The sequence below is a fragment of the Crinia signifera genome, chromosome 1 (assembly GCF_055691185.1).
Source record: "Crinia signifera chromosome 1, ASM5569118v1, whole genome shotgun sequence".
NCBI classification, from domain to species: domain Eukaryota; kingdom Metazoa; phylum Chordata; class Amphibia; order Anura; family Myobatrachidae; genus Crinia; species Crinia signifera.
The window spans coordinates 75,061,519-75,074,730 of NC_139217.1; the positions used below are offsets into that span (position 1 = coordinate 75,061,519).

General features: G+C 48.6%; 1 protein-coding gene across 4 annotated transcripts in view; it reads right to left on the minus strand.

The window, feature by feature from the left end:
• Positions 1 to 4,027, minus strand: part of PDS5A (PDS5 cohesin associated factor A) — a 78,662-nt gene extending 74,635 nt beyond the window's left edge. For 2 of the 4 annotated variants that reach the window (XM_083164088.1, XM_083164016.1), the window contains exons 1-2: positions 3,716 to 4,027; positions 3,147 to 3,298 (exon numbers count right to left, since the gene is read on the minus strand). In XM_083164088.1, the coding sequence (XP_083020214.1) occupies positions 3,147 to 3,257 (111 nt within the window). In that variant the 5' untranslated portion in view covers positions 3,258 to 3,298; positions 3,716 to 4,027. The remainder of the gene's footprint in view (positions 1 to 3,146; positions 3,299 to 3,715) is intronic. The other 2 variants (XM_083164159.1, XM_083164233.1) reach the window with 1 other exon arrangement.
• Positions 4,028 to 13,212: the final 9,185 nt, after the last annotated feature.

Below are 13,212 nucleotides of genomic sequence, written 5' to 3' on the forward strand. Positions count from 1 at the left end.
AGTGCATTTGATAAATCGCATGATTGAATGCAAAATCGAATGCAAAAAAATGCTTTTTTCATGCGATTTATCGAATGCTGAGCTTCAAGGGAAATCGAACCAGAGATCCCATTGAATGCAATCGCACAGTGTATGGGCAGCATAAGACTGACGTAGAATTTTACAATGAAAAAACTGGAGAAGTGCAGAAATGACCAGGAACTAAACGCACTATACAGCAAATGAACACACAAGATCTGTACAATGAATGAACAAAGTGACGTATGTTATGAAAGCAAAAATAGATACTCGTTATGACTAACAACTTCACTTCAAAGCTGGTTTTAATGCGCTAAAACTGAAATAGTTCATTCACTGGATGACCCACTACCTCCCCTCTACAGAGTTCAGGCAAAACTTAAGGCCCCCATACACTAGCCGATTTTGGTCAGATTTAGGCCAGATCAGTCGGATCTGGCCTAAATCAGACCAAAATCAGCTAGTTTTGATGTCCCCTCAGATCCGATGCGCGGTCCCGTGCGCATCGGATCTGCGTCGGGTGGTCGGACCTGCTGCACGTCCGACCACCCGACTTGGGACCTAGTGGGGCGGTGCGGCGGTGGAGGGAGCAGGGGGGGCTGGGGACGCTGCGAGGGACACAGGCAGCATAGAGCCGGGCGGGGGGAGCCGTCAGCACTGAATAAAAAAAAAAAAAAGCCCATACAATGAATGGGCGGCCTGTGATTGGCTGAGTGCTCTCTCAGCCAGTCAGCAATTGGCTGAGAGAGCGCTCAGCCAATCACAGGCTGCCCATTCATTGAATACAGTAGGCTTTTTTTTCTAGCACTGACAGCTCCCGGCTCCCTCTGCCCGGCTCTATGCCACCTGTGTCCCCCGCAGCGTCCCCAGCACCCCTGCTCCCACCAGCAGCCCCCCCTGCTCCCCGGGTTTTTACATGTGATAAAATCGAGACGATTTATCACATGTAAAAAATGGCAGCCGGGGAAGCTCAGGGGGAAGTCGGGGGCGACTTGTCCTAAGGACAAGTCACCCTAGTGTATGGGGGCCTTTACATGTGTTCTTTTACACAAAAAAAAGGCCCCCTGTAGATCTAAATTGCTAATTGGATCAATCAGGCCACTGAAACGTTTTGTAATCTCATGTACTCTAAATCCCTATAGAATGCAATTCCAAACCCTGAAAAACAGACAATGGCCATTCAGTCAAATCTGTTAAATACATTTAATCTAACAGATTTGTCCAAATAATCTTTTTGTCTATTTTCCACCATTTGGGAGCAAATGATTGTCATGGTCATTCATTACCAGATTTTAGTCCAGGCCAGACAGATTGGACAGATAATCTATAGGTGCATACCCATTTTAAGATTGTGGGCATGGCCCTCAATCACCTCTACTGTTGGCTGGATAGGATGGCAACATTATGTGAGATATCTATATTCCATTGCCAACCAACAGCAGGTTGAATCCCTGCAATAATTTGATATTTTAGCATACCCTTTTTAGCTAAAAAAAAAAAACTATATTTCAATTCAGAAAACACAACACTTAACAGACTCCCAATTTAAAGCATCAGATTAAACGAATGGCACAATATAATTTGAACAAAAATAGAGACATGACTTCATCAGCTATAGGACCACAAATCTACAGAAAAAATCTGTCTTGGGCACATATTTCATCCCAGCTGTTCTGACAGATTACTGGAGGTGGGTGGGTAAAGCGAACACAGCCAATTTACCACGGATAGATCTGTTGTGAGGGAGAACAGCATGCTGAGGTTGTCTCTGTACAGCCAATCAGTTTACTTATAATCCTTTTACACAGCCGCAAAAACCCGGGTCAGCGGTGTTGTAAAAGGGGTTAATCAGTGTCCCTTTACACAGCAGGTCCTGACCAGGGTAGAACACGGGCAGTACCTGGGTGGAGGGCAGTGTAAACTGGTACACCGGGTCATCCGAATGGCTCGCGTTTACAGCAATGGGGGGGTCCAGAGGTCGCAGCACCCTTCGGTCAACATGGAGACAGCCTCTGTCTGCTGGGCTTACCCCCAGTACGTCGAATAGCGGTCCTGACAGGGTGATCGGCGGTCCCAGCACTTTAAGATGATGTCATCTCCAAGCTCCACCTGCGTTTATACTGCAGGTCGGCACTGCAGTGTAAATAGTGCAAATCCCGGATCCAATCTAGCTTGTAACAGTGTTCCAAATACCGGATCGGATCCAGGATTTGGGTGTAAAAGGGGTATAAATCATGTCACATTGACTGATGTTCAATGTATGCTCAATATCATTAACTACCTAACCTGTTGTACAACCATGCAGCTCAATCTGACCATATCAGAGACTGCACAAGGAGCAGCATCACCGATCATTTAGCTTGTATGCCATGCATGTATAAACTATGGCCCTCCAGCTGTTTTGAAACTATAAGTCCCATCATGCCTTGCCACATTTTTGCAATTAGAGAATGCTAAAAGTATGGCAAGGCATGCTGGGATGTGTTGTTTCATAAGGGCCATAGTTTGGATATGCCTGGACTGTATGCACTTTGCTGTTCCCCCTATGGCACCACCGACAGCGTTAACAATCAGTAACTGCTAAGTGTGTGCTCAGCTTTAGTAAAACGTTAACATACATCTGTACACAGAGAGACTGCAAACTCAACAATAAGGCTTGAAAGAACTGTGGCCCCGGGCACTCTGCTGCCCAATGACGATGTAGAGAAAACCAAGGCTATCCAAGGACGCTGCCTGCTTACACATAGGGCTCAATTCAATTACAAGGGAAGCCTCTGATTTAGTGCACACCTATACAAAACTGTATTTTAATATGCACCTCTATGGGGCTGTGGACTAAGTCATGTGATCTATGTGGTGAACAGGCAGCACTGTAGTGAACTCTAGCTGGCATCACCAGCATTGACCTGACCCCATACTATAACACAGCAGGTGGGACCCTAAACAACTGATAGCATGCTGGTAGAACTTTTGCACCATATGGAGGCAGCCCATGTGGGGCAGAACAACATATGCCCCCAATAGTGACCTGTGCAGCCACCTGTAAAACAGCTGGCAGCATGGACACCATATAAGCCAGTGGCACCCCGGGGTGTGTATACACAGGGCCGGGTCCCGGCATCCCTCACCTTCAATCTCTTCACCACCTCATCGTTAGTGATCTTGTCCGTGATCTCCTTCACCCCTGGGGGGTAGATGATTTTGCCGTCGGCGGCTTTCTGCTGGGTAGGGAACTCCATCCTGCTGCCCGGGAGTGTCTGCCACGCTCCTCTAGCGGTCTCTAGTGGTCAGAGAGCAGAACGTCACACACACGGCAAATGGAACAACAACAGAAACCCAATAATAGCCCCCACAGCGCGGGGCCTCTGGGTACGGGGTGCCGGGAGAGGGGTGGGGGCTTGGGGATACCTGATGTGGGGGCCGGGTGCAGCTGGGTCAGTGCCGACTGCGCAGTGGGGTACAGGGCTGTGGGTACTGCCACCCTGCAAAGCCTGAGTGCAGGCCGGAGAGGAAGCCGGGGCTGTCCCGGGAGGGGGGAGGGTAGGGGGTGTGTGGTGAATCAAGCACTGGGGGGGCGGGCAGAGGACAGGGACAGCTGCTGGATAGGCTCCTGGTCGGAGAAGGAGGCCGAGGCCCAGTCTGCAGCTAGGGAGGAGAGGCCGGGGACCCCCGCACTCCGCACGGCCGGGCTTCTTACCTCCAGTCAGAGGAGGGCGGGCTCCCCCCGCATGTATCCGGCACCCGCTGTGTCGGGGAACGGGGACCTCTCTGTCCCGGTAGAGGCGGCTGTCAGGAGCCGGACGCACGTGACCCCGATACCGGGGCTCCTCGCTGGGGAGAAGGCCGGGCTCGGTTGGGGGAAGGTGGCGGTGGTACGGCTACGGACACGCGCTCACTGGCCACGCGCTCCCTCTCTCTCTGTCAGGCGTCCCCCTGTCCCGGGGCTGCTGCCGCTGCTCAGAGTGTGTGAGACCGGCGCCCAGCACAGCGCACAGCGACCCCTGGCGGTTGGCGCCAAAACCTCCAGGACACGAACTAGGAAGACTGTGACATCGCAGTAGCAGCAGCAGCTCTGCAGCCAGCCAGCGCCGCCCCACTCACTGCTATAGTGTACACAATGCTCACTCCCAAAGCCTCCCTCATACTCCTTAACTGCATGTAGATTTCAAGCTGTCTTGGGATGCATGCTGGGAAGAATTGTAGTTCCACAATAGCTGAAGTCCCCGTATCCCTATATCCTTTTCAGACTAGCAGCAATATCCCCGATTATTTGCAGGTGATGTGCAGCAAACCAGGATCTTGTTTTTTACACCAAAATCCCAGATCCAACCTGGTATTTGGAACACAGTTCCAAGCAGGGGTGGATTTAAGGGGGGGGCCTAGGCTAGTGGAATCACCGCGGGGGGGGGGGGGGATACCATACCTCCCAACTGTCCCACTTATCGCGGGAACGTCCCGATATTTTGGGACGTTCCCGCGTCCCTCCCGCCGCCAGCAGTATCCCGCGGCGGGGGGGCAGTTGGGAGTCCCCCTGTGGTCCAGTTGGGAGTCCCCCCTGTGGTCCGTGAATAGACAGCGTCTATTCTTGCAGGCAGAGGGGCTGGGGGCTTGCCAGCAGCTCACAGAGCTGCCGGGCATGCCCCCACCGTGGCGAAAAACGGGGGTGTGGCCTCGCGATAGCGACGCCATTATAGGCCACGCCCCAAAAAATTTGGCGCGCGCCCAAGATTTCCATCGTAGGTCATCACATCGCATGCGATCCGATTTTTAATTGTACAAGCACCCTGATGGGTGATTCCTATGTTAAATGCACCCCTATTGTTAACGCCACCCCCACTATCAACGCCAACCCGAAGCATTGCGAGCGGTGGCGGGACGCATCCTCCGACCTTTTCATACCCCCACTATCCACGTCGGCATGGAGTTGATTTTAGATAGTGTGGCGAGCCACCGAGCCCGAAGCATGGCGAGCGGATGTGTATTACTTCACATGTATTCCGCATCCGCTCGCCACGCTTCGGGCTCGCTGCGCTCGCCACACTATCTAAAATCAACTCCACGCCGACGTGGATAGTGGGGGTATGAAAAGGTCGGAGGACGCGTACCTCCGCTCCTCGCGGGCTCGCTGCGCTCGCCACGCTTCGGGTTTGCGCTGATAGTGGGGGTGGCGTTAACAATGGGGGTGCATTTAACATAGTAATAACCCATCAGGGTGCTTGTACAATTAATTAAAAATTGATGCAATATTTTATTGTACAGTGCGGGTCTTTCGACCCAAAAATCGGGTCCCATCGCATCGCATACCTTAATTATGGTATGCGATGGGCGCCGTGATAATACACAAGTTTTTTTATCATTATTATTATTATTTGGGAGGGGGGACAGTAATACAATGGGAGGAGTCAGGAATAAGAAGGGGAGGAGTCAGGACTGTAGGGGGGGGGGGGGTCAAGTTTAAACAGTAAGCCGACCGAAGGCAGCAATTGAAGGCTAGGGAGGGCCGCTGTAGTCAGCGAATTTGCAGCCCAGGGTAAAGGGCTGATTAGCCCAGATGCCTGGTCCCTGGTACGTGTTATAAGGTTGGGGGCCAAGGGCAGGTTGAGGGCATATATATGGGGGTTCCAGAGGTTTCAGTGCCCCAGGCCTCACAGTTTCTGTTTCCAGCCCTGGAACTATACTATACTGTATATACTATACTGTATATATATATTTTTCCCTCAGCAGTGCGCACCCTAATGTAATGAGCTGCGCATGCTAATGGTGGCTGCGAATAGGGGCAATCTATTAGATGGTGAGTCATTGCGAATGGATTTCTCCCTATGTACATGGCTGCGAGTGCATTCGTAGCCATGCTCAGGGGTGGTAAGCCACTAGGGCAGGGGTTCCCAATCTTTTTCAAATCACGGCACCCTAGAGTTTCAGAATTTTTCCACAGCACCCCTAGGCCCCCCCCCAAAAAATATAAATTAAGTATATTGTTTTTATATGTGCTTCTTAGGTTCAGTTATGTGTTAAAGGGCATGATTTACTTCTGAATGTACACTTATTTTATGATTGGCAGCCACCAGCACTGGTTTTATCCATAAATAATTGATCATAAATTATTTGAATTGATCCTGGTCCACCAACCCAAGGCACCCCTGCAAGTGTCCCAAGGCACCCCAGGGAGCCACGGCACACAGTTTGGGAACCACTGCACTAGGGCGTTGCAGCATTTACCTTTATCTCCATCCAAGGCTTAGGAACCCCAATGGGAGAAATTACTAAAATGGGATTTGTATTTGGCATTGCATGTTGCTATGGGCAACCAATCAGAACCTACTTCTCATTTATTTAGCACATTCTAAAATATAATAGATAGTATCTGATTGCTTGCCCATAGTAACATACCATCTGAAATACAACTCCCATTTTAGTAAATTTCTGCAATGGCTTTGTTCTTCATTGGTGGAAATCCAGCCAAGCTAAGAGGGGAAAACTAGTTATCAGTGCATTCCTAGCAGGCCACACTGATGTTATTATGCAGTACACTTCTCCAAGGCGACGGGATTCAACACCATCCAGTGTTTTTCAAGACATAGTGGGGAATTCAATTGTTCACAATAACAGGCTGTTTTCACAATTATTGCACCATGGTTTTCAGTCTGTTATGGGGATTATTATTGCCTGCCTCCAAACATCTCAAAAACAATCCCCAATGCTGCTGGCTTTTGGGGCTAATTGGATAGCACACAGCTAATCTATTAGCTATTTGAATCCCACCAATAACTAATTCTGTAACCCTCACCATCAATGCCCAGTGAACAGGGTAGGTTCTTTTCCTTCATTAACATAGTGCTAAAATGCCAACCTGCCCCATACACAGTGAATATAAAACACTTACACAGGTGTCTACAATAAATTCAGTATTATAACACTGGAACTGATATACAGTAGTAGCAATCCTATATGGCAATAAACACCAGGGCCGCCACTAGTAATGTTGGGGCCCGGGACTGACCTTCAGCCTGGGCCCCCCGCGGCACCCTCCCTCACGCGCCGCCCCCCCCCCCCCCCAATTACTTACCAGCGGTGGTGTCGGCAGCGCAGCAGCATCTTCTCTCAGGGCTCGGACCACTCACTGCACAGTGCAGCCTGCAGAGCGCCAAGCCCCTCTGTATCCTAGGCTCAGCGCTCTGTAGGCTGCACTGTGTATTGTGCGAGCCTGGCCGCCGGCGACGGGTGGGGGCATTTGTGCGGGGGGTGGGTGGTGCCATGCCACTGTGGGCAGCTGCCCGGGCCCCTCCAGAGGCTGGGTCCCGGGACAGTTGTACCCCTGGCACCCCCCTGTACCCCAGGCGGCCCTGATCAACACCATTACTACAGCACCAATGTGATACATTTATTAAACAATATAACACCCAATCAGTACAATATATTATAAAGATAATATACAATTTCACAATCTGCCTTTAACGCTTATTTTACAACATTCAGTTTTATAGATACAGAGGGCAGTATTTACTAAGATTACAACTATGTCATATTCGTATTTTTGGGTACTTGTTTAGTTTCACGGCAGCAGTTACGTTGTTAACGCAGTGCTGTATTGAGAATACCAATACAGCACTATGCTGCCTATGTAAATTACGTGCTTCTGGAGCCCTGACACTACACAATGGTTAATATCCCCACTATCCACGTCATACCCCCAGTATCCACGTCGGCGTGGAGTTGATTTTCTAAAGTGTTGCGAGTGCAGCGAGCCACCCAGCCCGAAGCGTGGCGAGCGCAGCGAGGGGACGCAGATACATGACCACTCGCCTCACTTTGGGCTCGGTGGCACGCTACGCTCGCCACACTTTAGGAAATCAACTTCACGCCGACGTGGATACTGGGGGCATGACGTGGATAGTGGGGGAAATGTGTGTGTTGTGCTTTATACTTACCCTCCTCTGGCCCGGCCACCGCGTCCATCAAGTCCACCGATGGGCAGCGTTCAGTCCCCCTCCTCCGGCAGTCACTCCATGGCGCCAGCGTTCAGTCCCCCTCCTCCGGCAGTCACTCCATGGCGCCAGCGTTCAGTCCCCCTCCTCCGGCACTGGCAGTGGATAATGTACGCAATTAGCGTAGTACCGCTGGGGGAGCAGGGAAACCATGGGCCTTATTTTGGTTCATTCTTTCTGACAAAATCCTTCTTAGATGGGCAAAACCATGTGCACTGCAGGTGGGGCAGATGTAACATGTGCAGAGAGAATTAGATTTGGGTGGGGTTTTACTTCAAAGTGAGATCTATATTGCAGTGTAAAAATAAAGCAGTCAGTATTTTCCCTGCACAGAAACAAAATTACTCACCCAAATCTAATTCTCTCTGCACATGTTACATCTGCCCCCCTGCAGTGCACATGGTTTTGTCCATCTAAGAAGGATTTTGTCAGAAAGAATGAACCAAAATAAGGCCCCATGTGATGCTCCCCCAGCTGCAATACGCTGAATTACTTACATTGCTGGCACCTGGGAGTGACTGCCGGAGGAGGGGGACTGGAAGCTGCCGCCAGGGAGTGACCGTTGCCCGCGTGGATCGCCGACCGGAGTATAAAACAAAGCACCCACCACCCTGCTCCCTCTGCCACCCACCACCCTGCTTCCCCTGCTCCCAGTGCAGTTTCATGGCGGTGGCTAAGCTAACAACGTAGCTTAGGCTACATTGAAAACTTAGCGTAGAGCTACCGCCGTGAAACTAAACAAGTACTGTATTTTGTATACTTTGTATACGACTATTATCGGTGAAGTTTAATTTACACATTCGTATTCCAGAGCATAAAATACAAAGGTGTCGTATTTTTGAGATTCATATTTTTCAATGTCTTATGGAGTTTTATTTTTTACAACTTCTGCTAGAATACGCCTACTATACTGATTTTGTGAATTACACCTGCAAATTAAGGTGTATTTTTTGGAGTATTTTTTAACAACTTGTACTAGAATACGCCTAGTAAACGTTCGTATTTGGAAATACGACTTGATAGTAAATTAAAAAATTACATTGGAGTAATGTAAAATTCAAGGCGTATTCTTTCTATGGCGTTTTCGTATTTTTGTACAAATATGAATATGACAGGTTATGGTCGTAAAATACAGAATACTAACGTTATTTCACAATACGAATACGACTGAATATGAATATGCCAATTCCTACCTTCTGCACTTGTCTTCCTAGGGCAGATTTAATAGGCTTGGTGAAGTGGCCGGCGATAATGCATCAGTCAGTCAGCCCCCAACTGGTTTTTTTCAAACATAGTTTATAATTTGTCAGTTAAGAGTTGGTTGGTTGGTGCTTTGTCACCTTCCATCTAATCATATCACCAGGCTTAATAACTGCCCTTGGGTTTGAAAAATTACAGTTAGGAGCTGATTGGCTGCTGTGATATTACCTTCCAGTTTATTACTTCTCCGGGCTTAATAAATCTGCCCTCTGTCACTTATGAGCTGATTTCCTCTGCAATGTCTGCATAGTATTATAATTGACCGGCTCCTCAGTAGCTTCCAAGTCCCACTCTCTGGTAAAGATCTTTTGGACCCTTTCACTGCTGTATTAATGGAGATCTGAGTCCACTCCTCCCCTAGTGCAGGTGCTGGCAGCAGTCCCTCCTATTACAGCAGCTGGAGATTAGCGGTTGCATTCAGGAATAGCAACTGTCAGCTTCAGGTATGCTGTTGGTGGGCTGCTGCACTAATCAATTTCTCCTTAGATAGTTGTCGACTCATGCAATCCTCATCTCTGAGACACAGCTCACACATACACACAGTCACCGCCATGGTCATCTCAGCAGCAAAGCTCAGTTCTCCCAGTCCACACGTCAGGACTCCCCTGGACCAACTGCCCTTTCTTCCAACCATTGCATGCCTTACTGCATGACACTGTGCATGAGAGGTGCTCTTCTTTCCCAGCTACTGAGGCTGTGGGAAAATGTGGTCTGCCTGTGGTACGACATATATATGCATTATTACGTAGAGTCAGATTAATAACTCCCATATAGAGGTATTACAATTTAATCCCCACCATAATGTGAAATGCTGGAATATAGAGCTTTATTTTAAACCAATTTCCACTAATAAGGATCATACTTGCCTACTCTCCCAAATCAGCCAGGAGGCTGCTGAAAAAAGGGTGGCTCCCCCCGGATCCCTGGAAGAGTGCACATGTCTCCTGGATAATTGGCACCCCCTTGCACTCATATAAAGTATGATGAGGATGTACTTCACATATCAACCTTATTGTTTTTAAATACTCATAATGCACATACAGAAATGGTAACAATACACATATAGGGCCGTGTGTCAATTCTCTGTGATAAATGTTTGCAAATTATATAATAGATATTACTGGTTATAGGGGCTGTCCTCCCGCTCTCTGCATGGTGTACGATCACACTAGCACTCTGCCGCCCACCAGTTTAGACAAGAGCGCCCCCTGTGTGAAGCGACCGCACAAAATAAGTGTTTTTTTAATGGTTGTGGCCGCGCCTCCTCCATTGGTCACGTCTCTCCCATTGGTCACGCCCCCTCGTTTGACCTGGGAGCGACAGAACTGTCATTGTCCAAGGGCGTAACTACCATAGGTGCAGGGGGTGCAGCTGCTATATGGCCCAGAGCTGAAGGGGGCCCATCTTTACTGTCTGAGTAATATGTTTTATATACATTTATCACCATCAGTTGCTAAATAGGGGGTCTGTACAAAGATTTGCTATGGGGCCTACGAATATCAAGTTACGCCCCTGTCAATGTCCCTGTGCTTGTGGGACAGATGTAACAGATAGAGTTAGATATGAGATGGGCATGTCTAAACTCAGATCTAAATTGTAGTCCTGTTGGAGAAACAGAGGCGAATCTAGGGGGTGGTCCGGGGGTGCACCGGACCACTCATTAGCCCATTTTGTAGCTGAGGGATGGGGATTTCCAACGAGCCCAGCCCTGTGTCTCTAGCCCCCTGGGAACCGGAGATACTGCCAGGCAAAGCTGGAACGTTTTCCCTATAGGATAACATGGGACCCGCTAATTCCGACCACCATCCAGTTCAACGGCTGCCAGTTCCCCCTTCGGCATCACTGAAGCTTGAGGTTGATCTCAGTCAAACCCAAATCGCTGGGCCTTCAATCTGATACCAGGCTGGATCCATATGGGTTAATTGGTTCCAGGGATATTGAGGTTAAACCGTTTTGTTTTTTGTTGCTGCTACTTAAGCGCCGTTAAAGGATTGCGTATATGTCTTTTATTATACCATTTTTTGCACCTTTATACTTTAATTAATTTAACCCGGAAGTGCTTCCTCCAGACTGCTATATAACCACTGCCAGGTCACTCACTCTCTACCTTGAAAAAGGCGGCTGCGACCGCCGAAACATGTTGGCAGAGAAGTGAGTTACTTTTACCTTGTCTTTACTTTGTTCATTGGATCATTTGTATGTGGCTATTGGCCAATTGGCCACATTGCATTTGTACCGATTTATTAAATTTGTTTACTGAGACCGGTCCTCCTCCTCCCTTTTTTTCATATATACCTCTGGGATGAGGTTAGTGAAAATTTGAAGGACCAGGCCTCATTCAAAGAAATGTGTGTATCTCACCTACATGCTCAGTGAGTACGGTAGGCACCTTCATTATTGAATATTCCATACCTTATGGTGTCAACATATAAAGAAACCTTTATAGGCATCTAGCTCCTGTATATACAGTGAGTACGGTACGCATAGTTTGGACACACCTTATCCATTGGTATTTCATCTTCAGAGCATTTGCACGGGTGAACCTTTAAAAGATACCTTTATACACTTTTACCACATCCCTCACCTGTGAGTTTGGGTACGAATTCCCTCCCCGGTTTTTTTGAGTGTTTATTAAATAAACACTTCTTGAATATTTTTGGAAATTCTAACACATTTTTCATATATTTGCATTTTTCTATTTCACGAGAATCATCCTTTTCGTGGGACACACAAGTTCAGCGCCAGCAAGACCTTCCTTTGTTTCCCAGTATCTACCAGTGAGGATTACCCAGTGGTCCTCCATTTGGGTCTACGGCAGCAAGGACTAATAGCGCCTTGGGACTTTTCTACACGTTGTCTTTTTGTTTAGCCCCCTGCTCTCTGCCCAGCTGTCAATGACTGTCACCCCTGCAGCTTCCGCTCCAATTCTTCTCCCTGCTTTCACCTCAGCCCGCCCCCCCTTTAATCATGTGGTGCCGGCGCCCGGCGTGCTCCCCCGACGTCACGCACAACAACAGCACGCACAATATTTCAACTGTCCACTCGGCTAGAGGGGACACCAGGACGGGAGTGGGAGCGTGCTCTGCGCTGCGCTCTGCTCCTCTCCCCATAGAGGCAGCTGCACCGCTCTCCATCTCTCCCTGCAGCAGCAGCGAAGGCTCATATAATAATTTACACTAAGTGGCACTTTTGGGGGCATTGCTTAAGGGACGCTACAAGTGGCGGTATGTGGGGGCATTACACATAATGTGTGGCTTAATGTGTAAGGGGCATTACGGTGTGCAGCATCATGTGTAAGGGGCATTATGTGTGCAGCATCATGTGTAAGGGGCATTATGTGTGCAGCATCATGTGTAAGAGACATTATGTGTGCAGCATCATGTGTAATGGGTACTATGGTGCGCGGCATCATGTGTAATGGGTACTATGGTGTGCGGCATCATGTGTAATGGGTACTATGGTGTGCGGCATCATGTGTAATGGGAACTATGGTGTGCGCATCATGTGTAATGGGTACTATGGTGCCATCAAGCAAGAACCCCCTAGCAATGAGCATGTAGGTAAGCAGCACTTATGTGGCAAATATGTAATGGGCGTTACGGTTTGTTATATAGTATGTAATGGGCTTCATGATGTGTGGCACAATGTGTAATGGGCATTATGGTGTGTGGCCTTATGTGTAATTGGCATTACGGCATGTGGCTTTATGTGTAATGGGTATTACGGAGTTTGCTAAAATGTGTAATGGGCATTACTGTGTATGGTCTAAAGTGTAATACCACACCCCTTTTTGTGATGCCACACCTCCTTCCCATGAGGCCATGCCCCCTTTTTTATCACGCGGCTACGCCGCGCAAAGGTCCCCCTGCTATTATGTCTAGATCTGGGACCACCCATTACCAGAATTCTAGATTCGCCTATGTGGAGAAAGTGCGCTATATAAATGAAA